Source organism: Colias eurytheme, chromosome 12, assembly GCF_061535395.1.
Source record: "Colias eurytheme isolate Ceu_HAF_F1 chromosome 12, ilColEury1 Martin Lab GWU primary, whole genome shotgun sequence".
Classification (NCBI taxonomy): Eukaryota; Metazoa; Arthropoda; class Insecta; order Lepidoptera; family Pieridae; genus Colias; species Colias eurytheme.
The window spans coordinates 3,922,096-3,943,109 of record NC_142991.1 but is presented as its reverse complement, the minus strand read 5'-3'; the positions used below and the strand labels follow the sequence as shown (position 1 = coordinate 3,943,109).

Below are 21,014 nucleotides of genomic sequence, written 5' to 3'. Positions count from 1 at the left end.
AATAAATTGGTTGTCTGTAAAGTCGGTTTACTGACGATAGTTGAACGTGACAACGTCCGATTGTGCTTCTTTGTCGCTCGTTCCGCGCTCTCGCTCGCACTTCAAGCCACATGGAACGCCTCAGAGCGAGGTAACGCCGCATGAGTCATGTTTTTTCGTGCGTGCAGCCGGCTCTATCGAATTATAAGACGTTGTCACGTCAAAAAAAAACAGATTTCAAACTGATGGTACTGACCGTTCTATGCTCTGTGGTCTATGCTTTTATTATCTGTAAATGTTGTTTACCACGTTTTTACTCTGTGACCACAGCCTATGGCAGCTTTTTTGTATAGATGATTCCTTTGACGTTAGTGTAAGAGACTTTAACCTTTTATACTCTCTGATCTATGGTTTTTATAATCTGTTAAAAATGTAAGATATAATGCGCTTTTATAGTCTGTGGTTTATGGCAGCTAATTTTATTAATCTGTGTTTATAAACATGCGTGTTAATTGTTGTTTGTTGAATTCATTGACACTTCAAAGATATATTTTATTTTAAAAGTGCAACCGTCGATTCGACCAATTATAACTTTGTGCTCGTAGTTCTGTAATTAAAAAGAAATGATTGTATGTAAAAATTTTCATTGTACAAATATACTAAATAGCTATTAATTTTTCTGTATATAAATGATTCTGTTTTCAGGAACAAGGCCTATATTAGATTTTCAATATGATAATTTCCTTCTTCAGTAGAATTGAATGTCCAAGATTCACTAAACTCGGTACAAAGTTATATCTATCGAATCGCGTATTGCTATAATTTTAAATCGATTGTAAAAAACCGATTATTATCGATAGAAAATCGATTTGCCGATTGAAAAATTGCCATTATCTTTCGCAATGTGCTTAGCATGTGATAGTTTTGTAAGATGGTTATCGTAAGGATTATGGTTTCTATGTTATAATATTCGTTAATTTTGTACGAGAAATTATTGTAAATTTTATGAACCTTTTTCCTTAACGAACATTCCAAACTGTTTTTATATGTTGAAATCAGTTGAAACGTCATTTTGATTGTTGAAGTATCGTTTTTATTAACTTTTAGATTAGATTTTTCAATCGTTGGTTAAAACTTATTCATCGAATAATGTATTAAACTACCATTTCAAAAATGTATTCTAATTGTCCGTATTTGACAGTTCACAGGTGACATTTTAAAATGTTCGTGTAATACTTTATTGGACGGATAAATTTTAACCAAGGATTGAAAAATCGGCTCTTATATGAAAAAAGTTTTGGATGTGAGAAGTGCCTGGAAATAACTAGTGTGATATATCGATAAAGGGATTGAAACTATGTATATAAGATATTACGACTTACGCGTGCATTGTTCAGATGGGTTCATGGTATCGAAACTTTTTTCCAATTTCCTTATCACGTGACCTGATTTATATTATCTGTTGAATATTTCTTCCTAAGGAAATTTTCAAACAAGATCCTTATATTGTTGTATATAATTCTATTAATTTATATTCGTGTTACATATACAATGCTTCCTTATACATTATAGTTCTTAGAGTTTCGAAACTTAAGACTGGAATTGTTGTGTATATATTATTGAATTTAATAATAAATGCGTAATGGAAATGACGTAATAATATTATGATTTTTTTATATTCGGAACGAGGGATATAATAATTTCTCCAAACAACTGTTTATATTTGAAACGGTTTTATAAAAGTAAATGAAGAGTAGCTCTAATAAAACGCAGCTACGGTTGATGCAAACGAGGGGGCCATTGCATTGTACTATTTTGTTTCCAAACAAAAACCCCATTACACGGTAGACTATTTATTGTTTTACAAATATAATTCTAATGTCATCGTTTAGCTTAAATTTTTATATGTACATTCTTAAACCTCGCGCAATGTAGATGTTATATTCATTAAAACTTCGGCGATTATACTCTTGTGTGTGCCAATTATTGTCATTATATTCTTTACGTGTACTGTTTTGATGGTAACCCTTCCAATTCGTGAAAATATATGTAAATATTGTAATTATTACCTTGGTGTTCAACATAGCTTAGTATATGAGGTGGTTTGATGTTACATAGAGATGTGTGTTATTGTTTATTGAATAAAAATTAATACAATAAAAATAAAATATTAATATTAAAATTTCACCTCGGCATCCTTAGTGAAAATTTTCAAATCATTCCATTGTTTTATAATATTTATGTATAGGTAAACCAGAATCTGATGGCAATTAGGGAAATCAAAATTTTGAGTGTGCATCCCTAGGGAAAATGGACTGAACGATCTTGATACTGCTTATTTTTTATTTTGTCCTCAATATCATTATTCACATTACATAAGTGGACAATACTGTACTTAATAATGAGATATCCACTTAATATTATGTAGGTACATACTTACATGTATAATATACAATTATACAAATTACTTTTATACAGGTAATACATATTATTATTTACACATACCTATAACCTATATTTGTATATATTCATTACCAGTATGCCATGTGAAAATATCAATATAATGATAATGTAGATCAAAACTGCTTATAATTTTTTATAAAATAAAATAAAATAATGTTTATTTTCGTAAGTATTAACAGACACACATTATAAAATTGACTTGGACAGCTTGGACTTGATGAAAAGCCGTATTGGAAACTCCTGTAATAAGTTTTCATAAAATTATATTCTAATCAACAAACAATATTATAGTTACCTACATATAATATTTTTTAACTTATAGTATCAAAACGGGTAAGTCCAATTTACCAATAAAATCTTCAAAATTGAAAATTGTGATGTGTTTGACCCTTCTTCATCGAATGTTTTTCTATACACATTATAAAACAACACCTCTTGCTTGTGAACGCAGCGGCTTTTTCGACATTTTCGAAGATTTTTAGACAAAATCCTAAAAATTATTCATCAACTGCAAAAAAGACAAATAATTTGACATCCAATTTGATAGTTGTCAAATAAGTTGCCACATAAAAATCTTTTATTTCTTAAATATAAATATGCCATCAGATTCTGGTAGACCTATACAATACTTTTGGAAATGTATTTATTAGATTAAGTTTCTTCCAGTAATGAGTAAACCATTCGTCCATATCATAGTCATTAGGATAAATCATCGATTACTTAAGAAGTACTTAAATTTGTATTAATCAATCAGGTGTTTCAAAACATCAAGCAATACGGATGGCCTTACGCTAGCACAATATGGTTGTTTATTTGTTTTTCGGTACAGTATTATTTTATAACGCATTTTAAATAATTTGTGATAGTTTATTTATTTCATCGGACCCTAAAGCATTTATAGATATCGATAAATTTATTTTTAATATGAATAATAAAGTATACGGCGCAATTGAAACAATATTTATATTTGAAAGGTATATTTACTGGTTTTAAAATATTATTGAAATCGATTATTATTATTATGTTTGAATAAAGGAAAAAATATGTATAAAGGAGCAGTGAATATAAAATTATGTGAGAAATATTTTAAATTATTATATTATGTTTAGGAAGTCATATCAGTGCCTCATAAATTCTTGCCTTAAAATTGAAAAATGTAATTGATTTTGCTTGAATACTCAAAAGAGTTTATAACTATTTTATGCAATATGTTGAACAAATTAAATTTTAAACATATAATTATTTTGATTGGTCCGTGTTCGTGAACTAAAAAAATTTTGGCCATACGAACTTTTTATTTCAAACTTCTTTAAAGCGGTTTTAATATAGCCGTATTGATTCATCTGTAAAATAAATATATCTTAATGTAAATTAATAAAGAGAATACGTAAAATACTTGATAGAATTGATAATAAAACTGCACATAATATAGTCACAAAATTTCTTAACTTGCCAGTTTTATCTTGCCTTGACTCTGACCAAGTTTTCAAATTGATCCTAAAATATTTACAATTTTAACCAGAAAATACGTTTAAATTACAAAAATTTATTGTTTTTAGTAGAATTTTAAAGGCACAACACTATGGCCTAGACCAGACGTTTCTAAGAGATATCTAGTTATTTTGTCTAGCTCAAAAGCATTTTTACTATCCTAAGCGGCACTATCACCTTTAGAGTATCACTGATTTAAAAAAAAAGTTCTCTATAAAATCTATGTCTACCATTTTTAGACCGAATATGAAAACTTTTTTATTCACAAATTATGTCTCTTCGAACTTTTTGTAGATAAAAGCATATGTGTTCCCCTTGATATACTAGTAGGATATAAAAATATTGATTCTGAGAAAGGACTTCATAATTTGTTATATTTGATACTTGGGTCAAATATAACACTCGTTTATTGACGTAATTTCAGCCCCTGTCTAAAATATACAAAATTATTATATAATAAGGTTGTATCAGTTATTTTATCCAGTTAGTGCGGTGTTTTGTCGTTATACTTTCCAGATATTGTGATCCTATAAAATTATTGTATTAATGTGAATTGAAAGAAATATATGTATTGTTTAGTTTTAGTGTCGAATTCTGAAATGGTACTTAATTTTGAGGCGGTTTACCTTAATTGTCTTGTATACAGTGTATAAATGGCATGCCATAGCATATTATTGCATAGGCTTTTTTACGTGAAGCAACGTACAAGGAAAAAAATCTTGAAAATGCTTAAATTTTAATAGCAATAATATGTTCAGGCATGCCTTAAGAATATTTAGACACGCCTCAAAATTAAGTACCGTCTAAGTGTTCGGAGGTAAGGTCTACTACTGTTTAAAAGTCACTATTTGTATGGTACAAATGTTATCCCTTGTATAGGTGTCTACATCAATGCAATTTTATACTGTTGTAATAAAAATTTCCCCTTTGCTCATAATAATTTACATATTTTATTTATATTATCTTGTGTACTTAATGACGTTTAAGCAGTAGTTTTATATATTATTAATCGTGATTCCTACTTCCTAAAATGTGAAAATAAATTTGTTATTGAGATTATACTTTGTTTTATTTATACAGCCTGAATATAGTTAATATCAATTCTAAGGGGATATTATCTAGTGGAACGCCAATACAGTATCGATCCGTGTATTACAGACCGGGTTATTTTTTTATATTAAAATGTCAAGGTTAAATTAAATTCTTGTTTTTTATTTGGGGGTGGCCACGATTTGTGCCATATAATAATATTGCACCTGGCCTAGAGTAAAAAAAATAGTAGTTAATCCGTCAGTCCTCGGATCACAGACACAATAGAAAATCTATTGTGTCTCGGCCCGATCGAGCCGCTTGGTGGTCAATGGGTTAAGTACATAATGAAGAATGTTACTAGGTATGCCAAATCCCTTGAAATTGTGTCTCAGTAAAGCCTGTATGTATACAAATACACTAGTTTTTGTCGTAGTCAAAAATACCAAGTAGTTTTGATTTTATACGCATTCAAAGTTTCGAAAAATATCGAGTCCCGCTAATAGTCACGTGACTGCTTGTGACGTCACGTCACAACGCGCCGCGCGGCCGCGCTTCCGCGCGTATCAAGTCGGCAGCGCTGTAGTAGGTGTTATAGCTTGCGCAGTATTTTGATGGGTTTTCATCCGCGAATTTCGTTAATAGTCCAATAATAGTAATTACTAATTATTATTCGTTTAATAAAATAACAGTCATGCCAAAGTTTCATCTTTATTTAATAGTTTCTCAAAATATTCTATACGATTGCGTTTTTGCACTGCTGATCTCTGAGGTTTATCTTCATTTTCCTGTTGACATTTGAATTTGTGTGGAACTATACCCTGTTTTTGTTTAATTCTTCTCCCGACCAACTTATATTTTAGTATAGTTCTCCATATCATTCTCAACTTAAAACAAGAAAAAATCTTACTAGCCATCTACCTATACTTAGCCCATACGAGCAGAGCAGAAGCACAATCTAGTAGATATAGATTAAAACTTGTATAGAAAACAAAGGATAACGCAAAACAGCTGCAATGTTCTCAAAATATTATAATATGTAGTACTATGTAAGAACACGGAAAATTCTGACACCAAAGGTTTTGCACCTCTGACCATTTTTTGTTTACGTCCTTTGCAACTATAAAAAACAACCTATCCGGCGAATTGGTAGTTGTATTTTTACATTTAGGAACAACACATGATTTTCTGGTATTTAGATTGGACATTTTTAAAAGTATTTAATTATAATTTCAACGGCACGGGCGCGCGATCGCTAGCGGACTGAGTGAGCCAGATTGAGCGTGTTGTGGTGTGACGTCACACCATCACCGGGCGTTTACAACTTGTTTTACTTCTAGGGTGCACTCACACACATCAGTCACCGTCACGGCACGTCACCGGACAGGATTAAAAAAAAATATGTATCAATAGTTCTAGTATGACTCTGTTCCCACACGACAGTCGCCGGCACGAAATCTATCAGTGACGTCACCGGTCAGGCACGTCAAATAATCTTTCCATACATGTATCATACTTTTATCCCCACTCACCCGGTGCCGTCACGTCTCAGTTCAGTCAGCGTCGTGCTACCGTCAATTGCTACAATATGTTCTCTAGCGTGACACACGTCTAATCACTGACTAACCTGATGTATGTGTTCAATGATTCAGTCAAACCGGCGACGTGACTGACGGACAACATGACGGTGACTGGTGTTTGTGGATACGTACACAAACCGTCACCGATCAGTCATCGGTGACTTGACGGTGACTGATGTGTGTGAGTGCACCCTAAGGGTGCACTCACACACATCAGTCACCGTCACGGCACGTCACCGGACAGGATTAAAAAAAAATATGTATCAATAGTTCTAGTATGACTCTGTTCCCACACGACAGTCGCCGGCACGAAATCTATCAGTGACGTCACCGGTCAGGCACGTCAAATAATCTTTCCATACATGTATCATACTTTTATCCCCACTCACCCGGTGCCGTCACGTCTCAGTTCAGTCAGCGTCGTGCTACCGTCAATTGCTACAAGTTCTCTAGCGTGACACACGTCTAATCCCTGACTAACCTGATGTATGTGTTCAATGATTCAGTCAAACCGGCGACGTGACTGACGGACAACATGACGGTGACTGGTGTTTGTGGATACGTACACAAACCGTCACCGATCAGTCATCGGTGACTTGACGGTGACTGATGTGTGTGAGTGCACCCTTAATCGGAAACTAATTGACGTATCGAAGTAATTTTTTCACTAGTATTATTTATTTTTGACAGAGAATATGGATTGCTAATAATCAAAATTAGTGAACATTCTCCATTATGACTAAGCTGTCTACACTGGTCTACACTATAGAAATGCTACGTACTTACATAGAAGACGACATAGTATAAACATAGCACCCACGCAATGAAGCCACATAACTAGGTATATATGCTAGTCTTCTCCACTATCGATTGACTAAGTCTCATGAATTTGGATTATTGATGCCGTATATCTCGATTATCTATAATTTCCCGGTACATCATTTTTTTATTCTACCGATAGTTTATATTGCATATCTATTGGAAATCTATTGATAAGCTGATGCGCAATATTATTAATCTCCATTTCATAGTTCAGTGTTATCAAAAAACTTACTTATTACTACTTTGTCTTATTTATTTGGTCGTACTACTGTGTACATTGGTGTACATCATAACATTCATAATAAACCATACAGTGATGTCGAAAGGAACCTACGTCACCAAAAGAAAATAACGATCAATAATGGTCACGTGTTTATTGTACAAGTAGGTACATACAAATTCATTCTTGTATAACGTTATTCTAATTCCAGACACTGGTTACTTACTTATACAGTATATTTATTTTTAATATAATATGTTGTAACTTGTAACTTTATAGATAAAAGTACTTATATAGTAATACCAATAATTATACTCTTCGATCATCAATCGAGAACACAGTCAATTAATGACTTCGATGGGTTTTCTGGAGACTGAAGTTAGTATATAGGGATTAGGTAAGTACATGATCATAGTTAATTCACTAAAAATAGGTACCGAAATAAATAAAAATTTTAAATGATTATCAGCACTTGGTCCGTTCTAAATTGGATAGAGCTGCAAAGAAAAAGCTCTATCAACTTTTTATGTACTTAATCAACATACAAAAAATATTGATATTATCAGATCAATGTAATAATATTTTAGTACATTGCATACCTATAAAAGTTAATTTCCATGTATGCAGAATTTGAACCTTGGAAGAGTAAGGAAAGAATTTATTTATTTATATACTCTTTATTGCGCACACAAAGTTTGACAAAATCAGGATATTATACTAAGCAATTGGCGGCTTTATTGCTTAACAGCAATTTCTTCCAAACAACCAAAAAATAAAAGCAGAAAGTTAATACAATTACAAAATTGGGAAGATAGTGTACACAGAAACAAAAAAGAAGACAACATATCTAAGCGTAATAGGTTAAAAGGAAAAAAGATAACAATAATTAAAAAAAAAAAACAAATAAATTGAGGCAAAGATAATAAAAACAAAACACACACACACACACACACAATAATAAAGGTGAGTGCATTTAAAAGAAAAATAAAAGCAGATAAAAACAAAAACAAAACAAAGAAAAAAAAAATATTAATAACAGTGAAGATTAGCAGCTTTGCAAATAATGATCCTTTACCAATTTTTTAAAAGACTCCAGCGTTTGTGCTTTCCGAATACTAGTGGGTAAAGCATTCCAAAGTTGAACAGCTTTTACACTGAAAGAGGCGTTGTAAAATTTGGAAGAGTGAATTGGAATAGTTAGCATTAGGTTCTCATTAGATCGCAGGTTCAAACTCCTAGCAGATAAAAATTCAAAGTTATTTTTTAAGTAGCAAGGGATACGGGGATCAAATAGTATCGAGTACAGGAGCGAAAGGACATGGGCATTACGGCGATGGCGGATGGGTAACCATTTTAACTGCGACCGAAACGCTGTAACATGGTCATACTTCCTCAACCCAAAGACAAAACGTACAGCAAGGTTCTGCAAGCGCTCCATTTTATCGAGTTGCTCTTGGGTGAGGTTAGAAAAACACACGTCAGCATAATCCAGTATGGGCAGCATTAAGGACTGAGCCAGCATAATCTTGGTGGGAATAGGCAAAAAGTTGCGCAACCTTCTCAGACTAGATGCAGTCCAAAATATTTTTTTGCTGATATTTTTTAGGTGGACAGTCCATGACAGAGTCTCATCTATATGTAAACCTAAGTTCTTAACAGATTTCATGTAAGGCACAACAGTGCCATCAATATGGATAGGTGGTAAGGTAGTCCAGTTGATTCTGGCCACCAGACTCTGACTACCAATAATGATGGCTTGTGATTTTAATGGATTAAGCTTGAGACCATAACGTCCACTCCAATCAGATACCTTACTAAGATTATCATTGATATCATTAATTGCAATATTAATATCAATTAAAAGAATGATGTAGGATTGGCCAGAATGAAATTTGCGTAAGTACCTACTAGGTACGTAGGGACTTTTCTTTTGGCTCTACTACTAGTATATAGCTTTTGCTTGCAAAAATGTAACTGGGAATGTTTATAACTTTATATTTTTAATAATTTTCATCTTAAAATAGCCATAAATACAAAACATCCACTGACCCCTAACCACCATAATTAATTTTGCCGTCTACCAGGGCATCCTATTCTGATAGTCAAAATAATAATAAGACGTTATCGTAATCACTGTGGTAATCACAATAAGGTTCAAAAAATCTATTATTTTTGAAAGAATTAACTAATTAATTATAGAGCAATTAAATAATTATAGAGCGGTAGAGTCACTCAAACACACGGTAAGGTTATAAGTAATTTCATTTGAATTTTACTTTATAATTTAGTTTGGAAATAATAGTAAAGATTACACTATTAAGTGTACCTAAGCATAAATTCAGAAAAAAATATTGGTAGACTTGAGGCTCTTATCCTAAGCTCTTATCTATGATAGAGTTTTTATTTTAATAGTTTGTATATATGAATACCATTGTACCCACACCATATTATGACAGAGAAATAGAACTATTGATTGGTAGCTACCTACATATATTGATTATACCTAATATTTGTATTGTTATTATAAAAGGTAAGAAGACTACATGGTAGAGACAAGATATAGCGTAAGCAAAACACTAATTGCATCATTTAATTAATCACCTGCCAATTTTTATCAATTAACAGAGTTACATAGGCCCATAATAGGCGCAGTGCTCAATCACAATAACTGTATGAAAAGTTGTCACCGTTACTATACATTTAGCACCTAGCCCAGTCAAGTCTTATTCAGCATTATTGTGTTGAATTTAGTAGCGCATGTGTGTGATTGTTGTAAAAATACGGCGTGACAATAGAAAATATTGCGGTTTGAAGAACACTGCGGCATTGAATATTGATACTTGACAGTGTTCGCCGGACCGCCACAACGTGCAGACGTGTCGCGGCCTCACTCCACATACCCCAGTCATACACGCGGAGCAAGCACAATCCGGGAAATACAAGAAAATCAACAATTGTTACACACGAAACAAAACAACCCGTGTATGTTGCGATTTATCAGACAAATCTGCACCATGAAACCACCGACAAACGTAAGTCCTTTTTTGTAAGCTGCTTTTTGCTCCTCATCACCGACTTTTCTCGGAAATTTTCTGATGCAACATTTTTTAATTTCAAAGGAATAGTGTAGTCTTATAACTTTCTTATGAAAAATGTTATTAACTCTATGTTATGTAGAAACAAGCATTTTTTGTCTCTGTTTTTTTTTTTCGTTTTCTCTATGCCTCTACAATAAAAAAGCTCTACATCAGAAAAAGTTAGTGAAAAATGATACAATAGGTACTTATAAATTAAAATGTTATAATCACATTTAAACACACATGATTATAAAATTAACCTCAATGATTTGCTTTGTTCCATAAGTTTATTTTATTATAAAAGTTAACGGTAGAGCTTCCTGAATATTGATGTGATTATCGCCCAAAGTTAATGAGACTTTTTGCATTGAAATCAGAACACTGAACTTATCGTTCAATTATTTTTTGCGGATGTTTTAATGTATAACAAGTTATAATAGCGTATATTTTGGTAGTTATGCATGATGTAGAGTCTGAGAAGTTTTTGTGAGTTAAAAGGCTCATTAAAAAAACATAGAGCGTCCTATGTAAAAAATCATTTAAATATTTACATACATTAAGATTCAAAATATAAAATATAGTTTATTTCATAGGTATTTATCCGTTTAAGTAAAGAATTCTAAGGTGTCTTCAATATCGTTATTACATTAATTAAAATATGTGTACACTTCGCTAGCATAAAAATTAAAGATTCATTTTCTAAGAGTTTTTCACGTGAACAGCCAATAAATGGAACCTCGAGGGAAGTCAACGATTTTAATAAATAAAAATAGATTTATCACGTGTGATTGATCAAAGTACACACGTATCAATTTAAGTGATTGATTCATCGATATTATACAATGTGAGTTACATTGTATAATGTCAGTTCCAATTAGATTCTTTGCTTATAGGTAAATAAAAGTTAGAAAAAATGCGACGAACTGTTTGATAAACCTACTCAATTAAAGTTTGAATGAAAATTAGGGAAGTTTAATTAGAGTAATCCATAGGTAATAGCTTCATTAGTAGTTAATTTGTTAAGTGTTTTATATCTTACTAGCTTTCCGCCCGCGGCTTCGCCCGCTTTGTCTAAAACCTAATAAATTATATACTAAAACCTTCCTCTTGAATCACTATCTATTACAAAAAACCGCATCAAAATCCGTTGCGTAGTTTTAAAGATTTAAGCATATATAGGGACATAGAGACAAAAAAAGCGACTTTGTTTTATACTATGTAGTGAAGCTTATATGTGTATATTGTATACCACAGATAATATAATACTAGTATTGTATAGGTACTGAAGACATTCCCATTCACTTTGATGCTTATCTCCAGTTGGCGACAAATAGTCTCGTCAGCGTAGATAGCGTAGCTGTAGTCTTACAATTTTGCTGAAATTATCTTAGATAAAATATCTTATGAAATGTTATTAATGTTAGTACATCGAAACCACTTTTATAAATAAAATCATTGTCATCAGTGATCAGTATAGATATTTAGAATTTTGTGATTCGAAACAGATTAACTACATACACTTGAAGTTAGGTAATTAGGTACTTCATAAAAAAGATAAGACCTTGCAAATATGTAAATGTCAAATAATATGTACAAAATATCCATATCATTAATAAACAAGAAGAAAAAAAACAGTAGAAAATATGCCAAATAATATATCAATATTTATAATACTTACCATAGAGGTTATGACTCTACATTAGTTAAATCGTTGCGATTTATAAAAAATAAGCTTATGGGTGATGGTAATTTTAATTAGGTAATATTAATTAATAACCATTATTAACATACTCATAGTCATAGTAATATTATTGAATAATTTATGCGTAGTTTATGATATTAAGGTCTCCCATGATAACTCGGAAGAATTTTTAGATAATGGACCTTAGAGAAAATTAACTATCACGATAATAATTATGACTCTATAGTGTTTATTCATGGGTGATAAGTAAACAAAGGTATCTTTGTCGTATTTGTTTGATAAGTAATATGACCTTATTAACTTAACTGACAGGTCAAATTGACTGCGCCATTATAGGGGATCCATAGTAGTTAAATACAGTACCATCACTTATTGTTTATGCATCAATTAAAGTACAATATCAGATAATTAATTAATGAGTAATAATATTAAGTATGATGATTATCTAATCTAAGTTTTTTAATTGAAACGTACAACACGTACCTAAAGATACATCGAAATATTTTTAAATTAATATTGTGATTTCGAATCTCGATATATAAAGCCGTGAACCATTGCCGAAAATTATATGTTTTTTGAAACTGGTTTAAGTTCAACTTCTTAAATTATAAACAGGTAAGCGAACTTTGGGCCGATGCAAGTTTTTAAACTTTTTAATGGTAGGTAGATAATGACTGGAAATTTTTAAAAGTTCCTAAATAGGCAGGTTATTTCATTTAAAATATGTAAGATAGATATGAATAGATAAATAAGAATAGATCATAATTTTTTATTGAAATATTTAAAGTTCTTCAGTAGTCGATATACCCTTTGATCACAAACTTTAAAAGATATAATTTAATCCTGACAAACAAACATCTAAAATTGTTAGGCTCTTGACGAAATACATCTGATATACCTAACTGATTTTATTTACGCAATCCTGGAAAACGGTTAGTTTTAAACCAATGTATCATATACAATTCAGATCCCTATTCATAGATATTTTTTTTAAACAGGCCGCTCTCCTGCATGATGTCGACATTCCAACGAAGAAGGCCACCTTCGGAATGGGGTGTTTCTGGTCAAACGATTCCCTGTTCGGAGTCACACCAGGCGTCATACGGACTAGAGTCGGCTACTCCGGTGGAACTACTAAAAGCCCGCATTATAGAAACATGTAAGTTTATTTACCTTATATTTCTATACGTAGGAAGTAGAATTTAATTTTGCGTCGTCTCAGACAAATATAATTGATAAAGGTTGAAATAATTACATTTATATTTTATTAGAGTTACCTATGTTATCATCAATTTAGATAGGAGATATGTGAAGTCATGTCCTATCTTTTTACGAGTCATTTGGCAGACTGATAGATAAATATAGTGTAGGTATATCTATCACTTATTAAAATATTTCTAAAACTGTTAACTGTTCTTACTTCTTAGTTACTAAACTTATAGTTATTCAACAGATTAACTCTTATTGTTGATATAAATTTAAGCAAGCGTTTAGAAGAATAAATCAATAAATTCTGAAGCGTTTTCGTTTCTCCAAAAAATGCTGAAACAAAATGGCAACAAATCATGACCCATCGGGATGTAATTTGCCGCGAAATCTCTACATTTTATATGAATGTATGTATTGTGTTTTTTTTAATGAGCAATAAACATGTTACAATTACATATACTTTCGCTTACGTATTTAGACTAGGTAGTAGAGCTTTTTTACATTCAAATCGTTTAAAAACGAATAGATAATTGCAAAGATATTTCTTTTTGCTATATATTTGTAGAGTACCCAGACAGTAAATTATTTATGTCAAGGTTAATTATTATTTTATCTGTATTTTAAATATATTTTGCTTAGTGATTCAGCGTTAATGCGATTTATATACATATAATATGTACGCGTGATTTTAGTTGATGTCTTGATGACGATAGCATGATATTATCATTTGAAAAATCATTGGTCATGGATATACATAATTTATTTAGTAACAAACAACTTTATTTCATAATATTTTGCAATATATCTATTATTATTACAAAAAGTCGTAGTTACACCACTTATAACTCAAAAACGGAGTAAAAATTTCCATTTTTGAGATGAGAAATACAGTGTTCATTTTACAACATACTAGTTAGGTATCATTTCAATGTAAGTGAAGTGACATAAAATTTCACAGTGTATTTTAGTATACCTACTTAATTTGTAAATATTTCTCGTGATACCATGAAAGATAATTAGAAAATTGTAATATTTTATGGTAAAATCGTGAAAACAAACATTTTATCTTTTTATCAACTAGCTGTAGGTATTTAAAATACATTGTCATCATCTTTATCACTCTGTGATAAATTCAGGATGAATTTCTTATAATATCATTGATATTAATAAATCATAATGAAAATAGATAGTTTTACGATGAATGAGTAAGAACATGGTAATTATATCGAACATGTGTTTACGTACGGAGTAAAACGTAATATCTACGTAGGTTAATGCACTTACACGAGTCGGTTGCGTAAGTCATTTATTATTGTTTTTGTATTATTATATTACATGTCTAGCTATTAATTTGTATATTACCTGCGTGTTCCACAAAACATAAAATTACACAATCATCATTATCGTCTCTGAATTTATTCAAATTTAAATGTATTTTTTGCAAAACTTGAAAGATAATTTTTAATTATCAAACACTAAATAATCAAAATACTTTGAGGTTGATGTTTGTCTGACCTTGATTTGACCTTTAATTTGAATACATAATTGTATTGAAAAATATCCGTCAAGCATTTTATGTGAAACAAAATATCTTTATATTAAAGCATGGGCAGGCAATTAACACGGTAGCTGCAGCTTATCATATTATTATTATTCTTTCACAGAAAGACACGTGTGGCAATTTGATTCCGATGCATTACTTTATATTACCTATTGCATATTCATTACTTAGATAATAGTAACAAAGATTGCTACCTATATTTTAATTATTAATGTCATAGAAGTTAGAAAAGAAAAAATTAATTATATAAATTAAAATAATATGTGAGTCGCGGTATACCCAAAATTCTTGTACGTAGGTATTTATGGCAAAAGTATAATTTTTCGATTATAATTATGTAGCTTAAACTAGATGAATCAGTTGTTAAATATATTTTCAACATAGAATAATATTAAAATAATGGACATAAAATGGCTCTATATGTAGAGTTTGCTATTCACATTCAATAAAAAAGAGCGTGAGTGCCGAGCACACGTGTCAGAAGTAAAACTTCTTTGGTAAGATTCAAAGATACCAGAAACGTCGCCTTACTCCATGACGTTACGGTATTGCCATGACGACCTTGAAATTTTACTCTCAACGCGCCTAAAGAAGTTTCGCTTCAAAAATATAAAACTATACTAACAACACTATCAACTTTAACCACAAAACATTAATAAAAACCCAAAACGTACATTGTATATAGCAGAAGTAGAAAATATACATCTCTGCTATAAAAGTATAATAAAAGATTGTAAAATAGTTCGAGCCAAGGTTCCGTCGCAAGGCCAAGGCGATAGTCGATTAGTCTGTGACATGCGTCTACGCATGACACTATTTTTGGCGGCTTGTAAGACCGACTTGCGATAAAAACAAAAAGTAGGGAAACCGTTGTATGGGCCAGATGAGGGTATTAAAAAAAGTATAGCCACCTACAACGTACAAATTAAAATACAATTAACCTACTAACACAATTGTTCGTGAAATTTCAGGTCCTTGTTTTAAAATAAAAGACTTAAGTATGTTAATAATAGTGATGACGATGGAATTTCATAATATTATGAAACATCACTCGTTGGATACATAATATTATGTACATTCATAATATGTATGTATGTGTTTATTGTATTGTGATCTCAGGGCTATTTATCGAATTACTTCACAAAATTATACTATAAGTCATATTCTCATCCTTTTCTTAAATTGATAATAATTGTCGCAATATAGGTTATATAGGTAGATAGGTACTTACTTTCTTTAATATAAAGGTGTAAATTATTGTAGAGTAAAATAATTTGGAAAATCCAAAAGTGCACGCCTCATAATTTTTTTTTAATAATTATTTATTAATTATTATTTTTGTTTATTTAATAACAATTAAACCACATCGAATCAGACCCTGAAAAATGAAAGGGTTCTATTCCTGAGCATACTCAAGCGTAAGAGAAAATAATTTGGAAAATCCAAAAGTGCACGCCTCATAATTTTTTTTTAATAAATATTTATTAATTATTATTTTTGTTTATTTAATAACAATTAAACCACATCGAATCAGACCCTGAAAAATGAAAGGGTTCTATTCCTGAGCATACTCAAGCGTAAGAGAAAAAAAAAGACTCGATTAGTAAAGTATTTCGGTCGCTATCGTGTTAACAAGAAAAAGGATCCGCACATACAGACACACGGACGTCCAAGACAGAACTTTTTTAAACTGTTTTTTAACTAGTTTAAATAACAAAAATGACATCAAAAATATCATGAACGTTAAAAATAGTGTTTTTTCTTAATATGTGTGTGTATGTATTATCTTACAAGTGCAATGTATGATACATAAAGACATTTTAAGTTTGAAAAATCAGATGTTTTGCGCGAAGTGACAGTAGTACCCACCTCAACGCTTCGCTTAAGAGGCGTGCAAAAAAAAGACTCGATTAGTAAAGTATTTCGGTCGCTATCGTGTTAACAAGAAAATCCTCCGCTCATACAGACACACGGACGTCCAAGACAGAACTTTTTTAAACTGTTTTTTAACTAGTTTAAATAACAAAAATGACATCAAAAATATCATGAATGTTAAAAATAGTGTTTTTTCTTAATATGTGTGTGTATGTATTATCTTACAAGTGCAATGTATGATACATAAAGACATTTTAAGTTTGAAAAATCAGATGTTTTGCGCGAAGTGACAGTAGTACCCACCTCAACGCTTCGCTTATGAGGCGTGCAAAACCGATGTAGGAAATCCAATTAATTTATTATGCATATTAATAACATATTTTTAATTGTTATTTCCTAGAAAAGTGGAAAATTATTCATTAATATTATGCTAAAAGCTTATCAATTGGCTTAAACGTTTTTAATTCAATTAATCGTAGATTGTCTTAATGCTAATTGAATAGATGCAAGTAATTAATAAATACATAGTTAATTAATATATTATTAACTAGCTGCACCCTCCGACTCTGACCCGGTATAACGCTTTTTTAAGGTTTTACGTTTTTCAGCTTTATTTTCGTTTTATTATAAACGTTTTTGAAAAAAAAAACGAATACTCGTAGCATACAGTACTTAGGTACTTGATATAGGTAGGACCGTAGCAGGTTATTTCTACAACGTATGAAAAAACTAGCTATTTTAAAATTTAATAGCTATACTATTTTTTTTTACAGTGGAGACCACACGGAAGTGATAGAAATAGATTTCGATCCTAAGAGCGTCACGTATGAAGACTTGTTGGAGATGTTTTGGGCTAACCACGAGTATGGTCTAACTACTAAGTTGAAAAGACAGGTAATTTGTGATTTTTTTTCACCATTAATATTAATTATTATTGCACTTACGTCTTGTTTTATAGAGGTTCGGTCCTAGGAAATTGTTTTAATTTTCATTGAAAAAATATTGATGTAAATTGTTGTTTCACCTGATTGATCTTATGTGTGCACGTATTCTCATGAAGTGTGATTACAAGGAAAACAAATATTCATTGTATTGTTTTGATCCCAAGAAATTTTATATTATTATGTTTATCACCTATTCTTATATTTATTGGAATAAAGTATAAATGATAACTATACATTGTTTCAATTGTATTATTGATTTTATAATAATAAATTGATAATAAGCATGTGTAGAAATATCTATAAAACAGAACAATAATATATGTACATTGAATGTCTACTACCACATTCAAAAAATGCTATAGCAAAAATATTCTGGATTCATTTTAATGATTCAACACCACCTCGTTGTTGTAGGGATATTTGAAAAACGCCTACATAATTTTCGGCTTCTCCCTGCTTCTGAAACTAGGTCCTCAACCTACATACTATTAACCAATAACCTTAAAAATATTGTTGTATTTTAGTAGAATAACTTCTGAAATTACTGATGAATTTTTAACCATTAGATTCTCTACATTATCTATACGAGAAGTTAGTTATTTGATATTAAAAATCCCTCTTTCTTTACGTATATATGTGAATATAGTTATATGACTTATAAATTCCACATTCCAGTACCAATCCATGATTCTGTACCACGACGAGGAGCAGCGAACAGCAGCCGAGGCGTCCCATAAAGAGATGCAAGTTCGTTGCAACGGACAGTTAAGGACTGAAATCGCACCTGCAGGAACTTTTTATCCAGCAGAAGAGTAAGTTTATAAGAATAATTGTAAAATTAAAAATATATGGGGGATCCTAAATTCATTGTTGCAGGAAACATTTCGCTCTAACTTTAAGTTGGGTAGGTATAAGGTTAGCGCGTTGTTGAATAAAAAGGTGTCATGTTATACATATTTAGTATAAAAATGTATGTATAGGAATTGTAAGCATTTTTAAATCTAACGAGGTATCGGAACAATAAAATATTCTAAACAAATTATTGTCTGGATCTGTATTTTCCGCTAGTTGTTTTGTCACACAATCTTTTCAATGTTAGATACATTACTGACTTAGCAACAAGATTGGCCTCGATTTTCTAGTCACATTTATTCAAACGGGGTACTGCACCAGTGTATTCTGTATGCGTATGGATATCGATTATTGTTATAATTATGTCAAGGTCCACGTTTTAGCGTGATCTGTTGCCAATGGTGGCACTTAACCTTACCATTTATATGTCGCGTGCATTTTCCTCTGCTACAATGTTGATGAGATGAAAGACAAGAATTCAAAGATTAGTTTGACAGTTGTAAAGCGGTATATTTAAAAAGTAATTTATCGTCTTTTTTGTAAAATTTATGTTGTTTTTTGCGTAACATAATCTGTGTTACTTACCTGTATCGAAAAAAGATGCAAATCTTTTGGCGGAATTGTTATCTATTCACTGTAAAAATTCCTCATAACCTTAATACCTAAGCTTATATCTATTCAAAAGAATACGGCTATTTTTAATTTATATTTTATATATTTTCAATTTAGCTGCTTAATGAATTTTGATTAGAGTTAAATAGATCGATGATTTTGATCTTGAGATCATTTCAATTGATATCAATTTAATTCATAAATTGCGAAATACAGCCATTATTTATAAGTTATTTTTATACCGTCAACTGTGTAACATTATTTCGGTTTCATGAAGCTTCAAAATTCTCTAAATTTCTACAGTTTTTTATTTTTATTTTTACAGCTATCACCAAAAATACAGATTGCAAGGTCACAAAGATTTGTGCCGCAGCCTTGGCCTAGATTCTTCGAAGTTGCAAACATCACATTTGGCGGCAAGACTCAATGGCTACCTCGTGGGAATTGGCGGGAAAACGCAATTCGAACAAGAAGTCGTGCGATTGGGTTTAACAGAGAAACAAGCAGAATATGTGCGAAGAGAATTGGAAAGAAACGAGGGTGGTGGACTCGCTTGCTAAATGTTTTAGTAATTCCGTATAGATATACGATTAATTATATTTCTCTCTAATTGTTTTGGTAAACAATGCAGATTGCTGATAAGACTCAGGTCTAAAGAAAAAAAAGGCGTTAATTTTCAATATTTTTACGCAAATTCAATAATCAGTATTTTTATAATGAAGAATGAGTAATGTTTCAAAGATCTGTCTTATAAATTTTGCTTTTAAAATTAATTAAGTAACATATATTTTATTGTGAAACTAGCGGTCCGCCCCGGCTTCGCCCGTGGTACATAATATTTACGTTTTCTCTACATAAGAACCATCCTAATACTTCAAGGAATATAATAAAAAAAGAATTATCGAAATCGGTTCAGCCGTTCTCGAGTTATGCGCTTACCAACACATTTTGCGATTCATTTTTATATATAAGATACAAAAAAGATATGAAATATTGAGGGTTTCGCTTGTATAACATTTTAACTTTTGATGAAAATTTTGAATACTATAACAGTATATTTTGTTTCATCTTCTTACACAATGGTAAAGAAGAAAAAAGTATTTGGTACTTGTCCATTCCACGTCCTTTTTCAGGGGATTTTTGTTAAGTTTTCGTTCCTTTTAATGTACGGTTTATTTAAGTAATACAGTATTGTTACAGAAAAATGATTGCACGTGATTTGAATCTGATTAGTTAAGAATTTTCAAATTTAAAATCATTATTTTTGAGACAATATAATAATTGGAATTGTGGTAACACTTGTAGATTATATTTTTAATAGTTAAGGAATTTATGTACACACTACATAAAAGTATTTTTAGAGAATATGGTTGTTTTATTTTTTATCTAAGTAATTTCTATGCCTTAGCTTTTGCCGTATGAACAGAAAAGAACCTTGATTATGCTGTTTTTTAAAAACATAGATCATTTTAATTTTTTTTTCATGACGAAACTACATATTCTATTTCTATTTGCTCGTGATTGAATTCGAAATAACATATACCTAATACCACAGACTAATAATAATATACTACGTATACAACTAATACGTTTAGAAA

General features: G+C 30.9%; 1 protein-coding gene across 1 annotated transcript; it reads left to right on the top strand.

Moving 5' to 3' along the window:
- The first annotated feature begins 10,416 nt into the window (after nt 1-10,416).
- MsrA (methionine sulfoxide reductase A) lies at nt 10,417-20,210 on the top strand. The gene is made up of 5 exons (XM_090107826.1): nt 10,417-10,616; nt 13,362-13,522; nt 17,782-17,902; nt 18,628-18,764; nt 19,742-20,210. Exons 1-5 carry the CDS (start codon nt 10,569-10,571, stop codon nt 19,974-19,976), a joined length of 702 nt encoding a protein of 233 aa, XP_089963952.1. The 5' UTR covers nt 10,417-10,568; the 3' UTR covers nt 19,977-20,210.
- The last annotated feature ends 804 nt before the right edge of the window (nt 20,211-21,014 follow it).

Coding starts and splice junctions, on each gene's coding strand:
- MsrA (XM_090107826.1), top strand. CDS start 10,569: ATGTTGCGATTTATCAGACAAATCTGCACCATGAAACCACCGACAAAC. Junction 10,617..13,361: donor CCATGAAACCACCGACAAAC/GTAAGTCCTTTT, acceptor TTTTTTAAACAG/GCCGCTCTCCTGCATGATGT. Junction 18,765..19,741: donor ACTTTTTATCCAGCAGAAGA/GTAAGTTTATAA, acceptor TTATTTTTACAG/CTATCACCAAAAATACAGAT.